The sequence below is a fragment of the Myotis brandtii genome, unplaced genomic scaffold, assembly GCF_000412655.1.
Source record: "Myotis brandtii unplaced genomic scaffold, ASM41265v1 scaffold302, whole genome shotgun sequence".
In the NCBI taxonomy this organism is placed as follows: Eukaryota; Metazoa; Chordata; class Mammalia; order Chiroptera; family Vespertilionidae; genus Myotis; species Myotis brandtii.
Genome location: NW_005361545.1, coordinates 326,487 through 348,108, shown reverse-complemented (window position 1 = coordinate 348,108; position 21,622 = coordinate 326,487). Strand labels below are relative to the sequence as shown.

At 45.4% G+C, this 21,622-nt stretch overlaps 1 protein-coding gene across 2 annotated transcripts in view; it reads left to right on the top strand.

The window, feature by feature from the left end:
* The window catches only part of FAT3 (FAT atypical cadherin 3), a 535,794-nt gene that overhangs the window by 486,761 nt on the left and 27,411 nt on the right, over positions 1-21,622 (top strand). For both annotated transcript variants that reach the window (XM_005869663.2, XM_005869662.2), the window contains exons 17-20: positions 71-268; positions 3,596-4,394; positions 15,089-15,223; positions 17,088-17,245. In XM_005869663.2, coding sequence (XP_005869725.1) covers positions 71-268; positions 3,596-4,394; positions 15,089-15,223; positions 17,088-17,245 — 1,290 coding nt within the window. The remainder of the gene's footprint in view (positions 1-70; positions 269-3,595; positions 4,395-15,088; positions 15,224-17,087; positions 17,246-21,622) is intronic.

The window sequence follows — 21,622 nt, the reverse complement described above, 5'->3', positions numbered from 1 at the left end:
GACAGGGCTTCTTAAAATGTGAACAGAGGTGTAATTTTATCTCCCTTTTCTTATGTACTCTTTTATTCAGGAAAATAAGCCAGTAGGCACCAGCATTTTGCAGCTGGTGGTGACAGACAGAGACTCCTTTCACAACGGGCCTCCCTTCTCCTTCTCTATTTTGTCGGGAAACGAGGAGGAGGAGTTCGTGTTGGACCCGCACGGGACGCTGCGGTCAGCCGTGGTCTTCCGGCACACGGAGTCTCCGGAATACCTGCTGCGTGTCCAGGTGCGCCTCCCCCTCTGGCCACACCGGGCCCGGCTGCCTCTCCCCCAGGCCTGTTCCTGGGCCCATCGGTTGGTTTTCCTTTGTGGAGCACGTCAACATAATTCATTACCATGCAGGCATGTTCCCCTTTTAATCTCAAATTCAATTTCACACCAATAAAAGCGGCCTGTGTGTGTGAAATTGAACAGGAAGGAAGGGAAGCATCCTAGTTCAGCAGGGACGTGCCTGCAGAGTGTGCCAGGCAGCAGTCCCAGGGCCGAAATCTGCATTCCGAAAACTCCTGGGGTTCTAATTGACCCCCAAAGTCGAGGCTTGCCGCTTTGTACTGAGTAGTGTTTGCCATGCCGCCCCCCTCGGGGAAGCTGCCAGTCTTGGTCCTAATGGGATGGAGCCAAATCATGGCCTCTGCTTTTGAAGAGACCTCTCTGCTTGGTAAGTTTCTCAGTGAGACAGGAGGGGATCAAGTGCTCAGATGGCAGTGGTCTCCCTACATTCCTGCTCCCTCAAGGTCATTGGCCTGTGTAAAATGAAACGGGACAAAGAGGCGAAAAGGGCCGGGCTGGGCAGCCTGTGGATAGGAGCAGGAAATGAGAGAGCACCCAAATGTCCCTATGTTTGAATTTTGGCAGAACAAGATTTGGGTCCCATCAGTGAAACTGGGTGACCATTTTTTAAAAATATGTTGTTGTTGATTTTTAGACAGAGAAGAAGGGGTAGGGAATAGAGAGATAGAAACATCCATGAGAGAGAAACATGGACTGGCTGCCTCCTACACGCTCCCTACTGGGGATTGAGCCCACAACCAGGGCATAAGCCCTGAACCAGAAATGAACCAGGGACCACTTGCTTCATGGGTGGACACTCAACCACTGAGCCACACCAGCCAGGCTGAGTGACTATTTTTATACACAATTGGGCAACTTAAAGTCATTATTAATAGTGGCAATCATAACCATAGTAATTTTTTTGTATTTGTACAGCATTTAACTGTGTACATCGTTTCTTTTGATAAGTTATGGCTTACTGTGCTCCATAAAACCTTCCAAACGAATGACTTTGGGCTCTGAGCATGTGAGTGGAACTCTTCAGTTGCCATGCATTCCTCCAACTATATTATGTGGTTTTATATCACAGTAGAGATGCTTAAGGGCAAGGAGAGAGTTGTAGTGCCTTCTCTCAGAAGCGAGTATGGTTCTTTTCCTACCTTCTCTGATTATTGGAGAGCAGATTCACATCTCAGACTTCGAAAATACTATAGAAAGCTTTCTCCTCCCATTCCTCACATTAAACCACCACCCACCAAGTCCTGCATTTTTGCCTTCCCAAGGTCCCTGTGTGCATCAGTTACATTCCCTTTGCCACCACCCACTTTATTCTAGATGGCCCCATGCTCATACTATTGCAGAAGCCTCGTGGGTAATTCCTCCAGGTTTAGCCGCATTCTTTTCAGATCCATCTCTATACCCCTTCTAAATTAATCATTCCACTTTGTCATTCCCCTACCCCAGGGGTCAGCACACTATAGCCCCTAGACCACATCATGCCCTCCACCTGTTTGTATCAATAAAGTTTTATTGGAACACAGCCTGGCCCCTTTGTTTACATATGCTGCATGGCTGCCTCCATGCTGGAATCATAGCTGTGCAGTTGGCAGAGATTGAATAACCCTGAAAGCCTAAACTACTGTTTCTTACCTTGCCCTTTACAAAAGAGGTGTGTCAACCCCGGCCCTAAACTAAACCATCTGCAGGTTCCCAGTCCCTGAAAATGTGTGCCTGCAGGCTCAGTTCTGGCCCAGACTCTTTCAGATTCTGAATTTCAAGGTCTTTAGGAGGACATGATTCTGTAGTACTCAGGCCACAACAGCCCACTAGTCTATCACTTTACACCCAGCGGCTTCATGCCTTTCTGTCATCTCTCTGGCCTCAGACATTTGAGTGGGCAACCTCTGGCTTATAAAGTCCAAACTCATCACTGTCCTTTGAGACCCCCCACAGTTTGACTCCAAGTTCGACCTACTTTGCTAAACATATCCTTTTCTCCATGAATTTTCCAGGTCAGCATCTCTGGTTCACAAATTCCATTCCATAAAGCATGTGATGAGGGTAATAAAAGGAACTCTCATATACGAGCACTTCTGTGGGTCAGGCCGTGGCTAAGCACTTGGCAATTACAGTGTCTTTTAATCCTTACAATTCAAGACTCCTGTGATGTAAAAACTACTATTTTACTCATATTAAAGATACAAGAATTGAAGCTCAGAGAGGATAAGTAACTTAAAGCCAGACATGAGCGGCAGGACCAAGATTTGAACTCAAGTCTGTGGGATGCCCAAGCCTCTGCTTTTAGGCTGCCTTCCCCTTACAAGGACACACCTCCCCAGATTCCATCCAGCCTGCAAGGTCTACTTCAGCCCTGAATCCTCAGACACCTGCCCTGGGGACCCCGCCTGTGGGAACCTGCCCTTCATTGAAGCCCCACAGCTCTGACTACCTCCATGTTGCCTGTGGCAGGTGCTCAGTGAAGATCTGTTCTCAGAGTGATTGTTCCATCAGCTAACATAAAGAAAGAAGACAAAAAAAGGCTCTAGTTAGGCTACCTATTTTTCCCTTCCATACACCACTCTTTATTCTAAACCTTAATATTGTGCAAGTCCCACTTAAATAATGCTGTTTCTTAAGTGTGCAAAGGGGTGCCACCTGGTCCAATCAAAAGGAAAGAATACAAAGAGAACAGGAAGTTTTTCTCTGCCCTGGCTGGGTAGCTCAGGTGGTTAGAGCATCATCCCAATGTGCCAAGGTTGTGGATTCAATCCCCAATCAGGGCACATACAAGAATAAACCAGTGAATGCATACAAAAATGGGACAGCAAATCTCCCTCTCCCCCTCTCCTTCTCCCTTCCTTTCTCTCTCTCAAATAAATCAATAAAAATAAAAAATAAAAACATCTTTTTCTTCCAAGAGGGAACACCAGTTGATGGTGTTCCCTTATGGCTTCTGTCCAGAAGTAAAAAAAAAAAAAGGCCAGCCTATTGTGGGTATGTTGGATCTCACAGCACCCTCTAGCCTCCTTCCCTGCTCACCCCATGTATTGTGTTGAAACATGTTAGTGTCCATAACAAAGCAGACATGTGGGAACTAAAGGTGATAAGTCACTCCTCTTAGTTAAGTGCACATCTTCAGCGTTTTGCAGACCAGTGGCAGGGGATGGAGAAAGAAGTGAATGTGGTGAAAGGAGCAGAGGTCTTCTGAGTTTGTGTTTGTTTTTTTAATGACTATGACTTTTTTTTCTTCGTTCCTTGCCTTTCTCCCTCCTGGTTGTTTTAGGCGAAAGACTCAGGCAAACCCCAGCAAGTTTCTCACTCCTACATCCGCGTGCGGGTCATTGAGGAAAGTATCCACAAGCCCACGGCCATCCCTCTGGAGATTTTCATTGTCACCATGGAGGACGACTTTCCGGGTGGAGTCATTGGGAAGATCCACGCCACTGACCAAGACATGTATGACGTGCTCACGTTTGCCCTGAAATCGGAGCAGAAAAGCTTGTTCAAAGTGAACAGTCATGATGGGAAAATCATCGCCCTGGGAGGCCTGGACAGTGGCAAGTACGTCCTGAACGTGTCGGTGAGTGACGGCCGCTTCCAGGTGCCCATCGATGTGATCGTGCACGTGGAGCAGCTGGTGCACGAGATGCTGCAGAACACCGTCACCATCCGCTTCGAGAACGTGTCCCCCGAGGACTTCGTGGGGCTGCACATGCATGGGTTCCGGCGCAGCCTGCGGAACGCGGTCCTCACCCAGAAGCAGGACAGCCTGCACATCATCAGCATCCAGCCCGTGGCGGGCACCAGCCAGCTGGACATGCTGTTTGCCGTGGAGATGCACAGCAGCGAGTTCTACAAGCCGGCCTACCTCATCCAGAAGCTGTCCAATGCCAGGAGGCACCTGGAGAACGTCATGCGCATCTCGGCCATCCTGGAGAAGAACTGCTCGGGGCTGGACTGCCAGGAGCAGCACTGTGAGCAGGGCCTGTCGCTGGATTCCCACGCACTCATGACCTACAGCACGGCTCGCATCAGCTTTGTGTGTCCGCGTTTCTACCGGAACGTGCGCTGCACCTGTAATGGTGAGTGTGGCCTAGCGTCCCTCCCACCTCACCTCCTGAGATTTAATTAGACTAGGCTGCCATTCCTGGTAAGCATGCATTTGTTCACTCACTCACTCCACAGTACATTTACTGACCATCTACTATGTGTCTAGCAACCATGAGAGATTCTGGGGCTATGGCGGTAAAGACAGGCTCTCCTCCCATCGAACATATGGCTTATGAGCAGCCCAGACATACAAACAGGCCAGCTTGAGCACCTGCAGTCAGTATTGTTAGGGGAAGTACAGTCCTTTGGGAGGACCCAATCTGGAGGTAAGGGGCTGAGGTAAAGGGGGAGTAGGGATTAGGCGTGTGAAAACAGGTAGGGGAAGGAGAGCATTCCAGATGGAGGGTGCCTTGCATGAGGAAGGCTTAAGGGCAAGAGAGGAACCTATACTGAGGGGATTGAAAGAGATTTCCTGTCGCTGGAAGGAGCGGGGAGTGATGACGGGTGCGACTTGTGAGCAAGCCCCGGGGACCCCACAGGGCTAGCCAGGATGAAGATTTTAGAAATGATCCCGGGGCAGCGGGAAATGTTGGCTGATTTGAAGTGAGGAAGTGATGGGATCACCTCCGTCTTTCACAAAGAGCGTGCTGGCTGCAGAGGGGATGGATTAGGCTGAGCCAGGCCAGAGGCAGGGAAACAAGTTAGGAAGCCATTGCAGGGGGCACGTCAGCTAGATTTGCTTCAGTGAAAAACAGAGGCCAGATGTCCGGGAGCACAGTCAAGGGATGGATTCAGCCCTCAGGGCAGCAGAGATGGACTGCTTCGTGTTCATTGATGTAACTAGAATCACTGAACCTTGACCTTTCCTGGTCAGAGGCTGTAACTACACAGGGTCACATGCCCACAGCGGTCAGGCAGAAGCATTGCTCCCTCCCTCTTTTCCTCTCTCTGACATGTGGAGCCATAAATTCACTGCCCTCTTCTAGGAAAATTGCACCCAGTCCTTCTAGCCAGTGTGAACTTGGCACAAAGGGACCGTGGCCAGAAGAAAGGCCATTTGTGAAACATCCCCTTAGGTAATGGGGGACAGGCAGGCCCTTGGCCTCTTCCTGTGTAGAAAGTTTTTGGTTGCAGTTTGGAAAATAAGTTCATCAGAGGAAGACCACAAAGATCATAGCTCCCTCTGAGAGACAATTCCACAGCCTCCCAGCAGCCCAGACGAGTTCCAGCCTCTTACTCTTCGGTACCCAGTGAATTCTGTTTCTGTTTTCATGGGCTAGATGCAGTGATGTCTGACCTGTTGAATATGCAAATTAGTTCCAGAAGAACTCAAAGCATGCACGCTAGGTGCAGTGTCTTTCTGGCACATGCCACCAACATGCAGGATTTATGAACGCCAGCTGTCTGGGCCTCACCTAGGTTCCTCTGTAGGCAAACTGATTGATGCCCCAGAGCTCTGCCAGGGCCTTGGTGAGACAATTCACAGCAGAGTTCAAAAGGCATTCACCACAGGATAGGGCAGACCCTTCGGGAGAAACTAAACCAGCTAATTAAGCCTTGTGCTCAGAGAACTGGTTTCATTCAGCAAAAATCGGTGGAGGCAGCAGAGTCCTACACACTGAAGATTCAGAGTAAAAAAAAGGCGCAGTCCCTGCACTCAGGAGCTGGCTGTTGTGAAGTCAACTTGCAAGTACCTGTTTGCAATGAAAATGTTGCAGTAAATGCTAGGGAGTAGAAAGGACAGATTCCCTGTTGTTTGCAAGTACCTGTTTGCAATGAAAATGTTGCAGTAAAACTTCTGCTAGGGAGTATAAAGGACAGATTCCCTGTTGGGGCCACAGGAAAGCTTTCTGTGACATTTGTACATGAGAGATCACCTAGGTACTGGCCCTTGAGGGAGGGGTATGAGTTCATCAAGAAGAGACAGGGCAGACTTGGCAGAACTTCTTTAAAGGAGGGATTTAGTGGGTTGACTTTTATTGGGAGGGGCTTTCTCTGCATTTTGCATGAGACACTAATGTTTTCAATGCAGTAATTTTGGGGGTTGTGTCCTTGCCCAGGACTCCTGTTCTCTGGTCCCCATTAACCTTTCTACTCCCCATAAATGCAGAATGTTGGAATGTTTTGTGATTCAGCCCACAGACATCCCCTGAGCAGCCTTGGTTGGAAAGCAAACATTTCCTTAATGGGAGCTCTGTGCAGATTCAGGTCCGCCCAGAGCCTCTTCTCACCTTCAAGTCATTCTTATAATCCTATATAATAAAAGGCTAATATGCAAATCAACCGAACAGTGGAACGACTGGTCTGTATGGCATGCACTGACCACAGGAGGAGAGATGCTCAATGCAGGAGCTGCCTCCTGGTGGTCAGTGCACTCATACAGGGGAGCGCCGCTCAGCCAGAAGCCAGGCTCATGGCTGGAAAGCCCAGTGCCAGGAGCCTCTCCTGCTTCCGCGGCAGCACTAAGGTTGCCCAACCCATGGGAAGCAGGCCTAAGCCATCAGGCGGACATCCCCTGAGGGCTCCTGGACTGTGAGAGGGTGCAGGGCAGGCTGAGGGACACCCCCCCCCCCGAGTGCATGGATTTCAAATAAAATACTGGATTTTAATGCTAAAAGGACCCTAAAAGGTCATCTTGTCTCAGCAGGTGATATATGATCAGTTCTGCTTTGTAAATATGATGCCTCTGTGCCTTGCCTAGGGCCATACAGCTGGTGCAAGCGGCATGCTGATTCAGTGAAGGTTCATTTGGGGCCCCTATTTTATTATCTGCATCTTAAGAACAGGGACTCTTCCATTTTTTATTAATATATTTTATTGATTTTTTACAGAGAGGAAGGGGGAGGGATAGAGAGTTAGAAACCTTGATGAGAGAGAAGTATCAATCAGCTGCCTCCTGCACACCCCCCACTGGGGATGTGCCTGCAACCAAGGTGCATGCCCTTGACTGGAATCAAACCCGGGACCCTTCAGTCCGCAGGCCGACGCTCTATCCACTGAGCCAAACCAGTCAGGGCTCTTCCATTTTTTTATGTGAGTCATAACCCCAGTGCTGTGTGCTCTGTAGGAATACTCAAATAACCCCATTTTTCCCAGCAGACTAATGCCCAGACTTGCCATACCATCTCAGGATGGCAGTGGGTTTCTCAGCCTGCAGCATGCACAGGGCTTACAAGAAATGCTCATGGCTGAGCCCCACACTCAGATATATCAGGAGGTTCTGGGTGGAGCCTAAGATCTATATATGTGGCCTGGGTGATTCTAATGCTAGTCGTCAGAAAATCAAACTTTGCGAGATCTCACAGCAAGATAAAGCAGAAAGAATTTCCTCCAGGTTCAGGGGGCAAGCTTTTAGTTATAATAGTAATAGCTCTCTTACTTCTTATAAAGCATCCTCTGAAATAAAATACAGTGAAGAACTATTAAGGAAAACATTATGCATTTTAGGCATCTCATTTATTGGAAAGGAGAGGTAATTAAATTCCATAAATGCCCCTGCAACAGACACACACACACACACACACACTCACTCACTAGTATTGGCTTGCTTACCCTGGAAAATTGGCAGATTCACTCAATGGACTTTCTAACCACGTGGTGCAATAATCAGGATGATGAGGGCTGTAAAGTAATATTTATACAGATTTGGCCTCAATATTTATCCCTCTCCTAACTTCTTTTTCTCGTGCAAATGTTTTGTGTCTAATTAACGTCATTAGCATCTTGAACCAAAATGCCAAGTTGCTTTGAAAAATGAGAGCAAACTTGAATTTTAGTGCCAGATAGGTTCATTGAATTCCAGCCCCCATCCAGCATCATGTTTGAACGGAAGTTCAAGAGATATAAAGTTCTGATGTCATGAGATCGCCCCTGGTAAACTTCAGAAGTCCAATGAACATTGGCACTTCACTGAGAAAACCTGACACCAACTTAAGTGACGAGGGCATTGATAGATGCCCTTGAGCCCCCTCGGGGAAAGCAGGCAGACAGTGCATCAGGGGCAGTCTATGGAGCTGGGCTGATTGCCTATTTTGGAAAATGTTCACTGATTTTTCAAAGGTCTGATATAGAAATACATCTAAAAGGAGACATTCCTTAGCTATGTCTCTGCAAATCCCTCATCCCCAGCACCTGAGTCCCAAAATGTCAGGAGAGGTTTGGAGGTGTCCAGCTTCTCAGTGTCTGGGTATTCCCTCATATATTCAGCTCACACACAACTGCCCCAGAAAAGTTGTCTTTAATGAAACTTCACCTAGCCCTTAGCAAAATCTCCCAGAAAATATGGCTGAGCCAAGAAAACACCCTCACACGTGATTCTGTGCTTCTGCAAGAACCGCAAGGGACTGTTTCAAAGCCAAGAGACCTTGGGAGAAGGTGTTTTAAAATGTCACGCCGTCCAGGAATTAAGATGGAAGGTAAATGACTTCTGTGGCATTTGCCAAGACATGACAGCTTGGCAGAGCACATGCATTCAAGGTGTTTACCATTTAGTTACTGGATTCTCAGTATATTGTTTACCATTAGTTAATGGATTCTCCATGTAATGAGGCAGAAACATGCATCAAGAGGTTGAATCCGCTCGAAGTGGCAGCGATAATAATCACAGCTAGATACTGATGTGCTAGCTGAAGGCATTGACTTCATGGCGGGGGGCCAGGAGTTGGGGATGGCTGTGGGAATGCTGGGGAGATGAAGAGAGGAAAGTCATTAACTATGGTAGCGAGAACCTTCTAAAACCTCAAGAGGATTACCTTTCTCCTCCCTGCGGTTTCCAAAGCTCTGAAGCTGCTGTTGGAGTGAGTTGCATGTTGTTAACTCTGTGGAGAGCAACCTAAATTTCTGTCTGAGCCAAACTTCAGAAGGTGGAAAACCTTCTTTGGGAGAATGGCTACATTGTGTGCACGTTTCTCCTCAGAGGGAGACCAGGAAAAGCACACCTCCAAGGTGGTGAAGGGGCTCCCACAATGCACGTGGCCTGTGACACTGATTCATAAAAAGCTCCAGGACTTATTATTTTGTGTCTCCCATGTACCTGGTATTTCACTTTACCTGTCAATTTACAAATGCTGAATTGGACCCAGAAAGGACAGTAAGGAAAAGATTGCACTTGAGTTCAGGTCTCTGCCATGTTGCTGAGGCAAGCTCCTGTCCCTAATTTGGGGACCTTGTCGTAATTTGTTTCTACTATAAGTGTTTGTTTGTTTTTCTTTGCAAGTTGCTTTCACATACATTAGCCCATTTAATTGTTAAAACTCTATGAAGAATCATTACCCTCATTTTTCTGAGAAACAGTTGAGACCCAGAGACATCACGGGACTTGTTCAGAGCCATACACTCAATAAATTGAACAACTGAGTCAGGGCCAAAATCCAGGTCTGCTGCTTGTCAGCGCAGCACCGCTGTCGATTACACTACCCCGCCTTCCAGAGGGGCCCTGGGACGGGAACAGAGCTTTCTCTGCCTGCTTTATGTTCTGGCAGTTGCTAAAAATGTCTGCTCCTCCTGTCCTGCTCTGACATACAGCAAACGGCATCAGCTGGTTTGATAAAGTGGGACCCTTCTCCCTTCATGCTCATTCTGGCACCAAATGGATGGGTGCCTAGAGATGCCAAGCATGGAGGTCTAGAGCTCCCACCCCCCAGGCTGTCACGGATCACAGCCCAAGTTCATTAAACCTGGATTATTTAATGATAGTTAATAAGATAACTTCCTCCCAGAAGCCAACAGGAGCTGACACTGTTATCTCTTCACTGGTCCTGGAAAGCTGATCAGCACTTTCTACCGCCAGAGAGCGGGTCTGTGAGGCTCTTTACGACGGTAGGTAAAGGGGATGCCATAAACATGGCTTCTAAGAACAAGTCAACCGCTCAGCGTCATTAAAAGTATACTGGCGTTTATGTTGCTAGAGACTTGAAGCCTTTGCTCAGAAAGATGCTCATTATCCCCAGGAATCTGTCCCCGGGACCCAGACTTGAGCACATCTGGGGTTGAGGGACACAGGACATTGTTCAGGGTGGACATTCAAAAATCAGGTCCCTCTGAAAATATATATTTCTTATCATGATCCATAGAGAGAGAAAACTACAACACTGCATATGGGAACTATTTAGTTCTGGGAAACCTGTTTTTCAGTAACTAGAAGTATTTATCTACTCAGAATAGATTGCATATTTAAAATTGATTTGAGAGAGAGGGGGAGAGAGAGAGACATTGATTCGTTGTTCCTCTCATTAATGCATTCATTAGTTGATTCTTGTATGTGCCCTGACTGGAATTGAACCTGAAACCTTGGCATATCCAGATGACACTCTAACCAACTGAGTTAGCTGCCCAGCCAGGGCCGAGACTGTATTTTATGCACATGCTCACATCTGCCCCCAGCTAAGAAGCCGTTGTATTTACACGGACCTCCAGATGCTAACCTGCCTTCATACTTCCTTGAACCACAAGAGAGTGGACAGTGAGCAGAGTGAACAGACAGTTGCAGCTGGAACCCAGCTGTTTATGGCTCCTCCCAGCTCAGCCAGGACTGGGGACGAGGCCCCGGAGGAATTTTAAGCATCAGGAGTCGAGTCAGATTGAGTTGCCAAGAATAGTCCCCATTACCTTAAAAAATCTGTTGGAAAAAGAAAAAGAAAGAAAAATAACCTATCAGAGTCAATTGCTAGAATACATAGAAATGTACATTATTATATACCTAATATATGATTAATTTTAGAATACATGTATTATATTTGTATTAATATATTTTTACAGATTCTCCACCTAGAATTTTCATAATGGGGACTGTCTCTAACATAATTCATTAATTTACTGGATTTAATTATATGGATTCTGTGGTTATGGCATAAGGAAAAAGGAAGAAAAAAAGCTGTGATTTCAAACTTCAGTAGTGGGTCTAAATGGCCTTGTGCTTTAACCAGCATAAGAGATATGAGTGAGCTGGGCTGGCGTGGATCAGTGGTTGAGCATCGACCTATGAACCAGGAGGTTGAGGTTCAATTCCCAGTTGGGGCACATGCCCAAGTTGCAGGCTCGATCCCCAGTGTGGGCGTGCAGGAGGCAGCCGATCAATGATTCTCTCTCATCACTAATGTTTCTATCTCTCTCTCTCCCTCTCCCTTTCTCTCTAGAACAGTGGTTCTCAACCTTGGCTGCACATTAGAATCACCTGGGAATCTTTTTAAAAACCTGATTTCTGGGCCTCATCCTCCGGAAATTGTTTCTTTGTTACTAAGTTGTGGCCCCATCCCATAACAGAGAAACAGAATTTCCGGAGGGTGAGGCCCAGAAATTAGGATGTTAAAAAGATTCACAGGTGATTCTAATGTGCAGCCAAGGTTGAGAACCACTGCTCTAGAATCAACAAAAAAAAATTTTTTTTCAAAAAAGAGAGTTGGGTGATAAAATTAAAAGCCCTGTACTAATTACCAGGGCAGGACTGACAGTCAAAGAAAAGGTCAAAACATATGAATAAAAGAGAGAACTACTCAAATGCTATATTTATTCTGAAATACAGTGTTTAGTTTTTATTATATGCACTTATAACTCTTTTTTAAATGTATTTCTTTATTGATTTTAGAGAGAAAGGGAGAGTGAGAGGGAGATAGAAACATCAACGATGAGAGAGAATCATTGATCAACTGCCTCCTGCATGTCCCCCACTGGGGATCAATCCCACAACCCGGGCATGTACCCTTGGCCAGAATTGAACCTGGGACCCTTCAATCTGCAGGCCGACGCTCCATCCACTGAGCCAAACCAGCCAGGGCAAATTCTTTTTTTTTTAAGTTACCATAATTCTTATAGGAGAAAATAGCTTTTCTATCATGGGTCTGAAATTATCTAGCCCTCTTGTCCCCTTGGAAACAGTGGCTTTTAAACTGGATTTTTGATAATGCAAAGTTTCTTAGCAATGCAGCCTTTGCATTAGAGCAGAAAAGGTTATGAAGATGTGTCTCGGAAATGCAGAAATATATGGAAAGGACATCCTTAGGCTGTTTAAAATAGGACAAGGAAAGAGGTGTGTCCATGGAATGGGACGTAACAGATTTCTTCAATCCTAAATTCCTCTTTCTGTGTCTGATTGGAAGGAACTATCCAGGTAATCTAGAGTTACAACTATGTCATGTGATACATTTTTTAAATTTGTACACATTGCCGCCTCCATGTAGCAGAGGCTAGCATTGGGCTCCGTTTGCATTTTATTAGCATACTAGAGGCCCGGTGCACTACAGCTGTGCACTGGCGGGGGGTCCCTCAGCCCGGCCTGTGCCCTCTCACAGTCTGGGACCCCTCAAGGAGTGTCTGCCAACTGCCTTAGGCCCGATCTCCCCGGCAGTTGGACATCCCTCTCGCAGTCCAGGGCTCTCGCAGTCCAGGACCCTTCATTCCTTACTGCCAGCCTGCAGCGGAGGCGGGAGAGGCTCCCGCCACCTCCACTGTGCTCACCAGCCATGAGCCCAGCTTCTGGCTGAGCAGTGCTCCCCCTGTGGGAGCACACTGACCACCAGGGGGCAGCTCCTGCATGAGCGTCTGCCCCCTGGTGGTCAGTGCGCATCATAGTGACCATTCTTTCCGCTGTTTGGTCGATATGCATACTAGGCTTTTATTATATAGGATACTCACCCGTCAACATCTAGGAGCAGCATGGAAGTGTGCAGGGCATCAGAAACTGAAAGGAAGCCACTCATGGAGACAGCAAAGGGTCAGCTGGTAGAGTTGTGAACTTTCCATGAATAAACTTAAACACATGAGTGCAGTTAAGAACTAACTATGGTTGGTTCATTCCCACGAAACACAGTTCCTTGTTACTCAAAGGATCTCATCCTTCAAGCCCGAGTGTAAAATGCTCCCTTTCTATAGGAGACTGACATTCTCCCAGAAATCACACTTTTCCTTCTCTGGTACTTCTGTTGCACTCACATATCTCTATGAAAGCAGTTTCCTCATTGTGTTGTAATCATGTGTTTGTGGGTTGTTACGTAGGAGAGGAAGAGACACAATCATTTCCTTTCATCTTTACATGTCCGGGCTTATCACCTCATTAGCCCTGAAAAATTATTTGTTGAATGAATGCACCAAACGTTATGTTAAAAACTGGTTATCAAAAGCCTCTTGAGACAGATCATAAGGTGGTTGAACAGCTTTTTGCAAATTCCATAAATATTGATATATCTGTGGCAGGAATAAAGATGTTTTTGAATGAAAATAGGAAGATGTACTTTATGTCTTTTTAGAACCATTTGTAGGGATCATTCTAAATTTTCAGTTAAAAATCCCTTCATCATCTAACACTATGTAAGCTGGACCATTGCCAAGGAGTATCGTTTTGATACTAAGCTAAGCTCTAAACCAGTGGAAAATAGGATTTATGAATTCTAAGTTTGCTGGCGCTACTTATATTGCTCCTCTCATGGATTACAGTGTTTAAAATGTTTATAAGTAGTTAGCATTAAATTTTTGCTTTCACCGCCCTAGCCAGTTTGCTCAGTGGATAGAACATCAGCCTGCAGACTGAAGGATCCCGGATTCAGTTCTGGTCAAGGACACATCCCTGGGTTGCAGGCTAGGTCTTCAGCCCCGGTCAGGGTGTGTGCGGGAGGCAACCAATCAATGTGTTTGTCTCACATCGTTGTTTCACTCTCTCTGTCTATCCCCCTCCCTTGGACTCTCTAAAAATCAAAGGGAAAATATCTGGGGGTGAAGATTTTTAAAAAACAAAAAACTTTTTGCTTTCTCCCAGACAAAGAAATGACTGTATAATGGAATAATATGCTTAACGAGGAGGAAAGAGTTTGGATGGAGAGGAGTATGATAAAGGACCAGATCCTGCTAATGCCCAGCCTGTTCTAGGTTCGCAGAGGTGCTCCTTTCGGCCTCTGCTAACCTAGTTGTGGCTTATTTTGAATGTCTCCTTTTTTATAATCCCGTTACCACTTAAACTCTCCCGAGCTGGAAAGTGGCCTAATTGCATGTGAAGTAGCCAAGGCCTTTGAAAAGAGCGCTTCCTTCAGTGGACCCGTGTTTGCCATCGCTGCAGTTCTGAAACGACTCACCTGGGCCCTGAATTCTGCCTCAATCACTTAATCTGCTTTCCAGGATTTCCTCTGTGAGGGATTAACCTTTCATCTCACTGAGCTGTGAACATCAAACAAGTAGGAGGGAAGCCTTCCTTTGCCAGAGAGAATTCTGCTAGCTTTGAGAGCCGGTAGGGCACGTTTACAGCTAATCAATACAATAGCATGCAGCAGGAGGGATTAGGAAATAACATTAGTTGTGCTTTTACAATTTAGCATTAGTCATGTAGTCATACTTTTCTTTAGAAAAGTCTATGTCTACCCCTAGTTTTCCAGGGCAGGAGAGGAGTGTAGAAGAAATCTAAACTCAAGTGATGCATATAAATGGCCCCAAGTAAGCAGGAACCCACTCCGAGAAAGACCACCAGAGCCCATGTGGTAAGATTTCTTTTCAGCTGAAGTTGGTCTAGTCACAACCTTAGCATATTTTAGCCTCAGCGGAGGAGTCCCATTTACTCTTTGTGCCCAACCTACTTGAGCTTTTGGCAGATCCAGGAACGTTTGATGGGCGCCCACACCAGGTGAAGCCCATCCCGGCGCTCCTGCTTCGGGCAGCCTGTGGAGGCTGGCTCCCTCCCATTCCTGTACTTCTCAAGTATAGAGTGATTCCCTTTGTGCTGATCATGCATGTTCCCCCTTTGTCGCAGGAGGACTGTGCCCGGGGTCCAATGATCCTTGCGTGGAGAAGCCGTGTCCAGGGGACATGCAGTGTGTCGGTTACGAAGCCAGCAGGAGACCGTTCCTCTGCCAGTGTCCACCGGGGAAGCTCGGAGAGTGCTCAGGTGCTGAGTGGGTTGCCATGACGAGGGTCTAAATTCCCGGTCCTGCGGCACTTGCCCTTGAGTAAATGACACTGCCCTAGCCCTTTTCAGAAGACATTTCTGCCTGCCAGCAATACTGTCCTTCAGAATGGACCAGCGCTGACCTCCACCCTCAAACACATTCGGCATTCATGGCAGCTGCAGCCTGTGTGAAGAACCCGTGCAGTGACCGTGGACTCCTGACATAATGGGGAGACCACAACATGTGTTTTCAATCATGTTGCATGGATGGTATGGGTGTGAAACTATGGAACATACAAGGCTACTGGTTGGCAGGAGAGTTGGAGTGTCTGTGGCATGACCTTTGATGTTCAGAGGGCTGCACAGACCCATAGTCCCCAAAACAGAGACCAACAGAAGGCAGAGCTGAGCCAGTCCAGTTGGCCTTGCATGGGGTAAGCCCAGCCTAGAGCACCAAGTAAGCCTCTCCCCTGGAGATGTCTAACTCACTGCATGTTCCCCAAACTGTAGGTGCTCACCTCTGTTTCTTAAAGAAAGAAAGAAATCCATATTTATATTATTTCAACCCAAATGGCCCTCTGTTTCTGATCTTCACTCAATACATTTGATTCATGTATTCTCTACCTCTTTTTTCTTCTAAAAAGAGTATTGTTCACTTTAGGCACCAATAAAACCCTCTCTTTGGTAGAGGATATATTTAAAATACAGGTACACTGATGCCAATTTTGGAATCCAAGGACTAGATTGAGTAATGATTGAATAGTAATTATGGTGATAATAGAAAATGATTATGACTATTGTGTGCAAGGCACTTTGCTAAGCAGTGGGTTCCAGAAATAAATTCAGCCTTTGCAAAGAGAAGCACTGTTCTTAGAAATGGAAGCCAAAGCTCTTTCATAGCTGATTTCAAGAACAGAGCTGCCCGTTAAGTGAAGGGATCACCAGTGTATTTGCTTTTGAAGTCATCTAAGGCTTAGACTTGAAAGATATTTATGCTGTCCCCCCACCAGCACACATGCCATGCACATAGCAGGTGGGGATGCAGGGTGACAATAAGGCCAAGCCTCCTAACTTCAGATGTCACTTTCTGCCCATCTCCTTTCTCCTCTCTATATAGAACACTTTTGATTGTTCACAATTATCATCCATTCGGTGTATTTCCACACTTTGCACCTTTCCTCCCAGCAATACAGCTTTTCAACCATTACTTTGCTTGTTAAAACATAAAGTTGGAGTCAATAAAAAAAAGAGGGTAAACTCAGAAGTGGATGATGTGAATAGGGCTAAAAATTCTGAGAAGGGGAGCCTTGAAATTAATAGTCAAGGTAGAATTGTGACTGCATATGACATGAACTCCCTTTCTATCCGTTACCTTTTTCTAACGCTAGTGCAAATGTCATGATTTGGCTATTAGGCATTAGGATATGTGGAGAATACAGATATTCTTTGAAAATGTTTGTGTCTTCCCTTAGTTCCATGGAATTGAAAGTTCTTAAGTGTCTAAGTGATGGGAATGGGCATGATGGGTTATCCTTTAATAGAGCTAATTTTAGAAAGTGGGAATTGGGAATTTAGTGACACTAATAAAATTCTGGTTATAGAATTTACCAAGTTGCCCTTGTCATTAGACAACTAAGATTTTTTTTGGCATCTGGACTAATTAATATTTGTTTTCACTTTGAAATTTGAGTGTGACCTGAAATGGAGAACCAGTTTTTAATCAAAAATGGTTTCTCCTCAATGCCTTCACTAACTTCCCATGGTCTTTCATCACCTTGCTTGGTAGTTGTTAGGTGATTTCAGGTGTCCCTGCTCATTTCTGAAAGTTAAAAGCCTGTGTGTCTTCTCATTATGATCTTTTCAGGGCACACTTCTCTCAGCTTTGCTGGAAACAGTTACATCAAATACCGGCTTTCTGAGAAGAGCAAAGAAGAGGACTTTAAGCTGGGTCTGCGCCTGCGCACACTGCAAAGCAACGGGATTATCATGTACACCAGAGCAAATCCCTGCATAATTCTGAAGGTAATTAAAATGCGTTATCTGTTCCTGCAGTCAGTTCTCATGTTAGTCTTTTGGCTCGTGGGTTGGGGGGCTGCTGAAATCGTTTTGTCTTTTAAATTCAGAAGACCAGAAGCAGACTTTAGGACAGAGGGAGAAGCAGCAAAACTGGGAAGTGTGCCAACACCCGTTTCCTTTTGTATATTCGGCTTCGAAACTGGCTCTTGGCAGACAGGGGATCTCTCTCTAGAGTGGGTTCAAGGGCTGGCCTCCTTGGAGCTGTAATCACTCAACAGCTCATTAGAATGTATCTCCTAATCAATTCCATGGCAGGGTTAGTCCTTTAAAAAGGTTGGCTGTGTACTCGTCTATCCCCACTGACCTCTGAGACGACTTCTGTCCTTGCTCAGAGAGAAGTTGGAGATGCGGAAAATGGAAGATTCCATATGTCCTATCTGACACAAGTAGCCCAATTTTTTAAAGTAATTTCCAGCCTCAGAAACCCTTCAAAGGCAGCCAGATTTCCTTTAGAGCAGGTCTGGCATTTGTGTTCAGTTCAGAGCTTCTGGTACCTTCATGACAACAACAACAGCAATAGTACTAAAAGCTTTACACACATCATTTTGATTTTTATTATAAAATTAATATAAATTAATAAATTTGTTATATATGATCATCCCCATTTGATAGAGAAGATAGAGGTTCAGAGAAGTTAAGTTAGGTAAGTTACCTAAGGTTGTACAGCTAATAAAAGTGGTAAAGCCTGGACCCTGGACCTGCACTCCAGTCTCTTAATCTCCATGCTCCCCTAGTTCTCAGTATTGACACTATAACTTATTTTATCAAAAAAAAAAAACAACCCACAAAAAACACTCTGGCCCTGGCTCACTTGGCTAGAGCATCATCCCAATATGCCAAGGTTTCGGCTTTAATGTCCTATCAGACCACATACAAGAATCAACCAATGAAGGCATAAATAAGTGGAACAACAAGTCTCTCTCTCTCTCTTCCTCTTTCTCTCTAAAATCAATCAATCAATAAAATTTTAAAAACACATTCTGGGTGTCTATAGGACAGATTAATCCCTCCAGTATTGTGAGGAGAAGAAATAAGAATGAGGAAGACATGCTTAATCGAATGCATTTCTTACCAGGTTGCTACACCAGCCCATTGGAAGGGCCTTCAGAGATATATAGTCTGTCCAGCAGGAAGTGCCCACCCAGGCGGAAGTGGCTGACAGTGTTTCCTCCCTAGGATTCTATCACTAGGTTTAACTGGAGTCATAGTGGACCTTCCTAGCTTCTATCCTTTGATTGTTTATAGGTGACATCCAAGTTGATTAGGTGGCCCAGACTTTAATCCTAGGGGGAGAGAATTGAGTGCCAGTGGCTTCCCCTGTCACATAGACTTTTGCCAGGTGTTATTGCCAGGTATTACTTGGTGGCCAAGAGTGAATGATCAGGGAGTTGGAATTCAAAAGTTGGCTACTTTTGAGGGGAATCTCCCACTGTCCTTACTCATTCAACTCAGAGAATAATTTTAGCTCTGCAAAGGAAAGCGTGGTATTTAAATTTTTTTATTTATTGATTTTAGAGAAAGAGCAAAGGAGAGAGAGAGAGCTCAGTTTGTTGCTTCACTTATTTATGCATTCATTGGTTGGTTCTTCTTCTTTTTTTTTTAATCCTCACCTAAGGGGAGGGAAGGGGAGAGAAAGAGAGATTTCAACTCAGAGAATAATTTTAGCTCTGCAAAGGAAAGCGTGGTATTTAAATTTTTTTATTTATTGATTTTAGAGAAAGAGCAAAGGAGAGAGAGAGAGCTCAGTTTGTTGCTTCACTTATTTATGCATTCATTGGTTGGTTCTTCTTCTTTTTTTTTTAATCCTCACCTAAGGGGAGGGAGGGGGAGAGAAAGAGAGACAGAGAGAAACACTGATGTGAGAGAGATACATGGATTGGTTGCCTCCCACATGTGCCCTGACTGTGGCAAGGGATCAAACCTGCTACACAGGTATGTGCTCTTGACTGGGAATCAAACCCGCGATCCTTTGTTGTGCGTGTTGATGCTCTAACTAACCATTGAGAAACTGGCCAGGGCTCATTGGTTGATTCTTGTATGTGCCCTGACTGGGGATCAAAAGACTCACTCTGGCCTTGGCCAGTGTGTTCAGTGGTTAGAGCATCAGCCCACACACCCAAGGGTCATGAGTTCAATTCCCAGCCCTGGTCGGGGCTCACCTGGTCGGGGCTCGTGCAAGAGGCAACCAATCCATGTGTGTGTCTCTCTCACATCAATGTCTCTCTCTCTCTCTCTCTCTCTCTCTCTCTCTCTCTTCCTCTCTCTCTCTTTCTCTCTCTCCCCCCCCCTTCCACTCTCTCTGAAAAAATCATTGGAAAAAAGATCAGATATTCATGGTGGAAGAAGAAAAATGCAAAGACCTAACTCCTGTCTTTATTCTCTCCTGGCCCCAAAGCATACTGCCTTCAACCCATAGATCACGTTCTAAATAGCCCTGAGTGTGGAGGTTGGTTTAATCGCTTGGGAAATTCTCTGCCCTTCGAGGTGCCAGCTCCTGGTGGTTCTGCTTGAGTGTTACTGACCTTCCTCTCTCCTCCTTCAAAAGGGCTGGTGGGTGCAGAGCATCCTTTTGAGGCAAACACTTTCTATTAGCAACTCTCTCAAATTGCGTTAAACTTGAGAAGAAGAAAAATCTTGGACCTGGATGGCTTGACCCTAAAATGGAGCTTGTCATTTGACACGTCACTGGAAAATATCTAAAATGTGCTGCTCCCTGAGGATGGCAAAGAAGAATTAAACCTTTTAGGCAGCTCTAGCTCCTAAGGCAGATTGTATTTCATGGAACAAGTGTGTTTCTGGAAGTTGTGTAAATTGAATCTCTATAAATGGAATTCTAATAAACTCAGGATGGTTGCCGATTGAAGGGACTCTCTCCCATTAATCCCTTTGTGATGTGAATAATCACCCCCCAATCTGTCTGTTCTCTACATTTGCTTTTCATATGTTGGGTTAGCCCAAAGCAGGACACAGCTGTACTGAACTATTGCAGATATTCTCCTACGGTCGCCAGGAATATCCACTTAGGGGATTTGGATCTGTTTGCTTAACATTTCCAACCTCGTGCAAGATTTAATTTTATTGGCCTTAGGTACGGTGTGTGGCTTGCACTTTGGTTCAATGACTACGCTGAAATGCTTTGTTTAAATTGCACTTTTGGCTGTTTATATTTTCCCAGTTAGAGCACATTCTCTAAAAAGTACTTAAGACAGTCAGTGGGGTGGAGGGCACCCCTTGCATGGAGACCTCAAGAAGTGAAAATGCTCATGGGCAAGGAGCGCTGCTATCGCCAGACAGCAGTGAAGGGGGGCATTCATCTGTTCAACATGGACACCCTGTTTCCTTCCAAAAGATTCCAGGCTTAACATAAACACCCAAATGCAATAAAATCGAAACACCATTAAGAAAAACACACACAAAAGAATAAGAGCCAACCAATGAAGTGGGGAAGGGCAGAACATCATCCCTACAATATCTAGATCTAGGGTTGCTACTTCAGTGGAACAGAAACCATAACTCTGAGTTTCCTGGCAGCCAAAGCAAGAATGAAAATGGTGGAGTAGGTTCTGTGGCTGTCCTTGAACCTGTAATAAAAACATGTCAGATCACCAGGAGAGATTTGCCAGATACAAGTAACATTTCACCTGTGCCCATCTTTTAGGTCCAGTGTTACAGCAAAAGCACAAGTCCTTGCTTATTCATTTAGAGCGGTCACATTTTTTAGCTTTTGGAGAAATTCTAGATGATGCATTGCTTTATGTTGGTGATTCTCGAACATGGCTAGCTTCACACCCAGGGTTGAAAGGAAGATGGCCAGGGAGAGTTCCTTTGGTTTTTAAAGCTTATTTGGCCACTTGGAGAATCCAGGTCTTTCTAACATAGATTAGAAGAGTAAAGAGGAAGCCCCCCACCCAAGATCCCAGTGTCCCAAGAATCTGCATCAGAGTATCACTAAGAAGGGAGTTAACATATTATAATAATGACATACCTAAACACTTACCCGTGGTGACTACTCTTCCGCCGATGAAAAAACCAAGGCTCCGAGAGACTCAGTGACATACACAAAGTGAAAGCTGGGGAGTGGTAGGTCTTGGCTTCTGACAGAGGCACACAGGTTGAGGGCACTACAATTTTTATAAAGAGAAAAGATTTGGAGGGCTGGGATGATAATTGATGTATTCAAAATGTATTTTTGAGCACTTACTGTGTGCCAGATAACTATTAATGGCAGCCATGAAAATAGGTTTGTTAAAAGTCCCCTTTTCAAAGAACATGTAGTAACCCCCTTGCAAGGTTTATTATCACACCGAAGATCCAAAGCAGTAA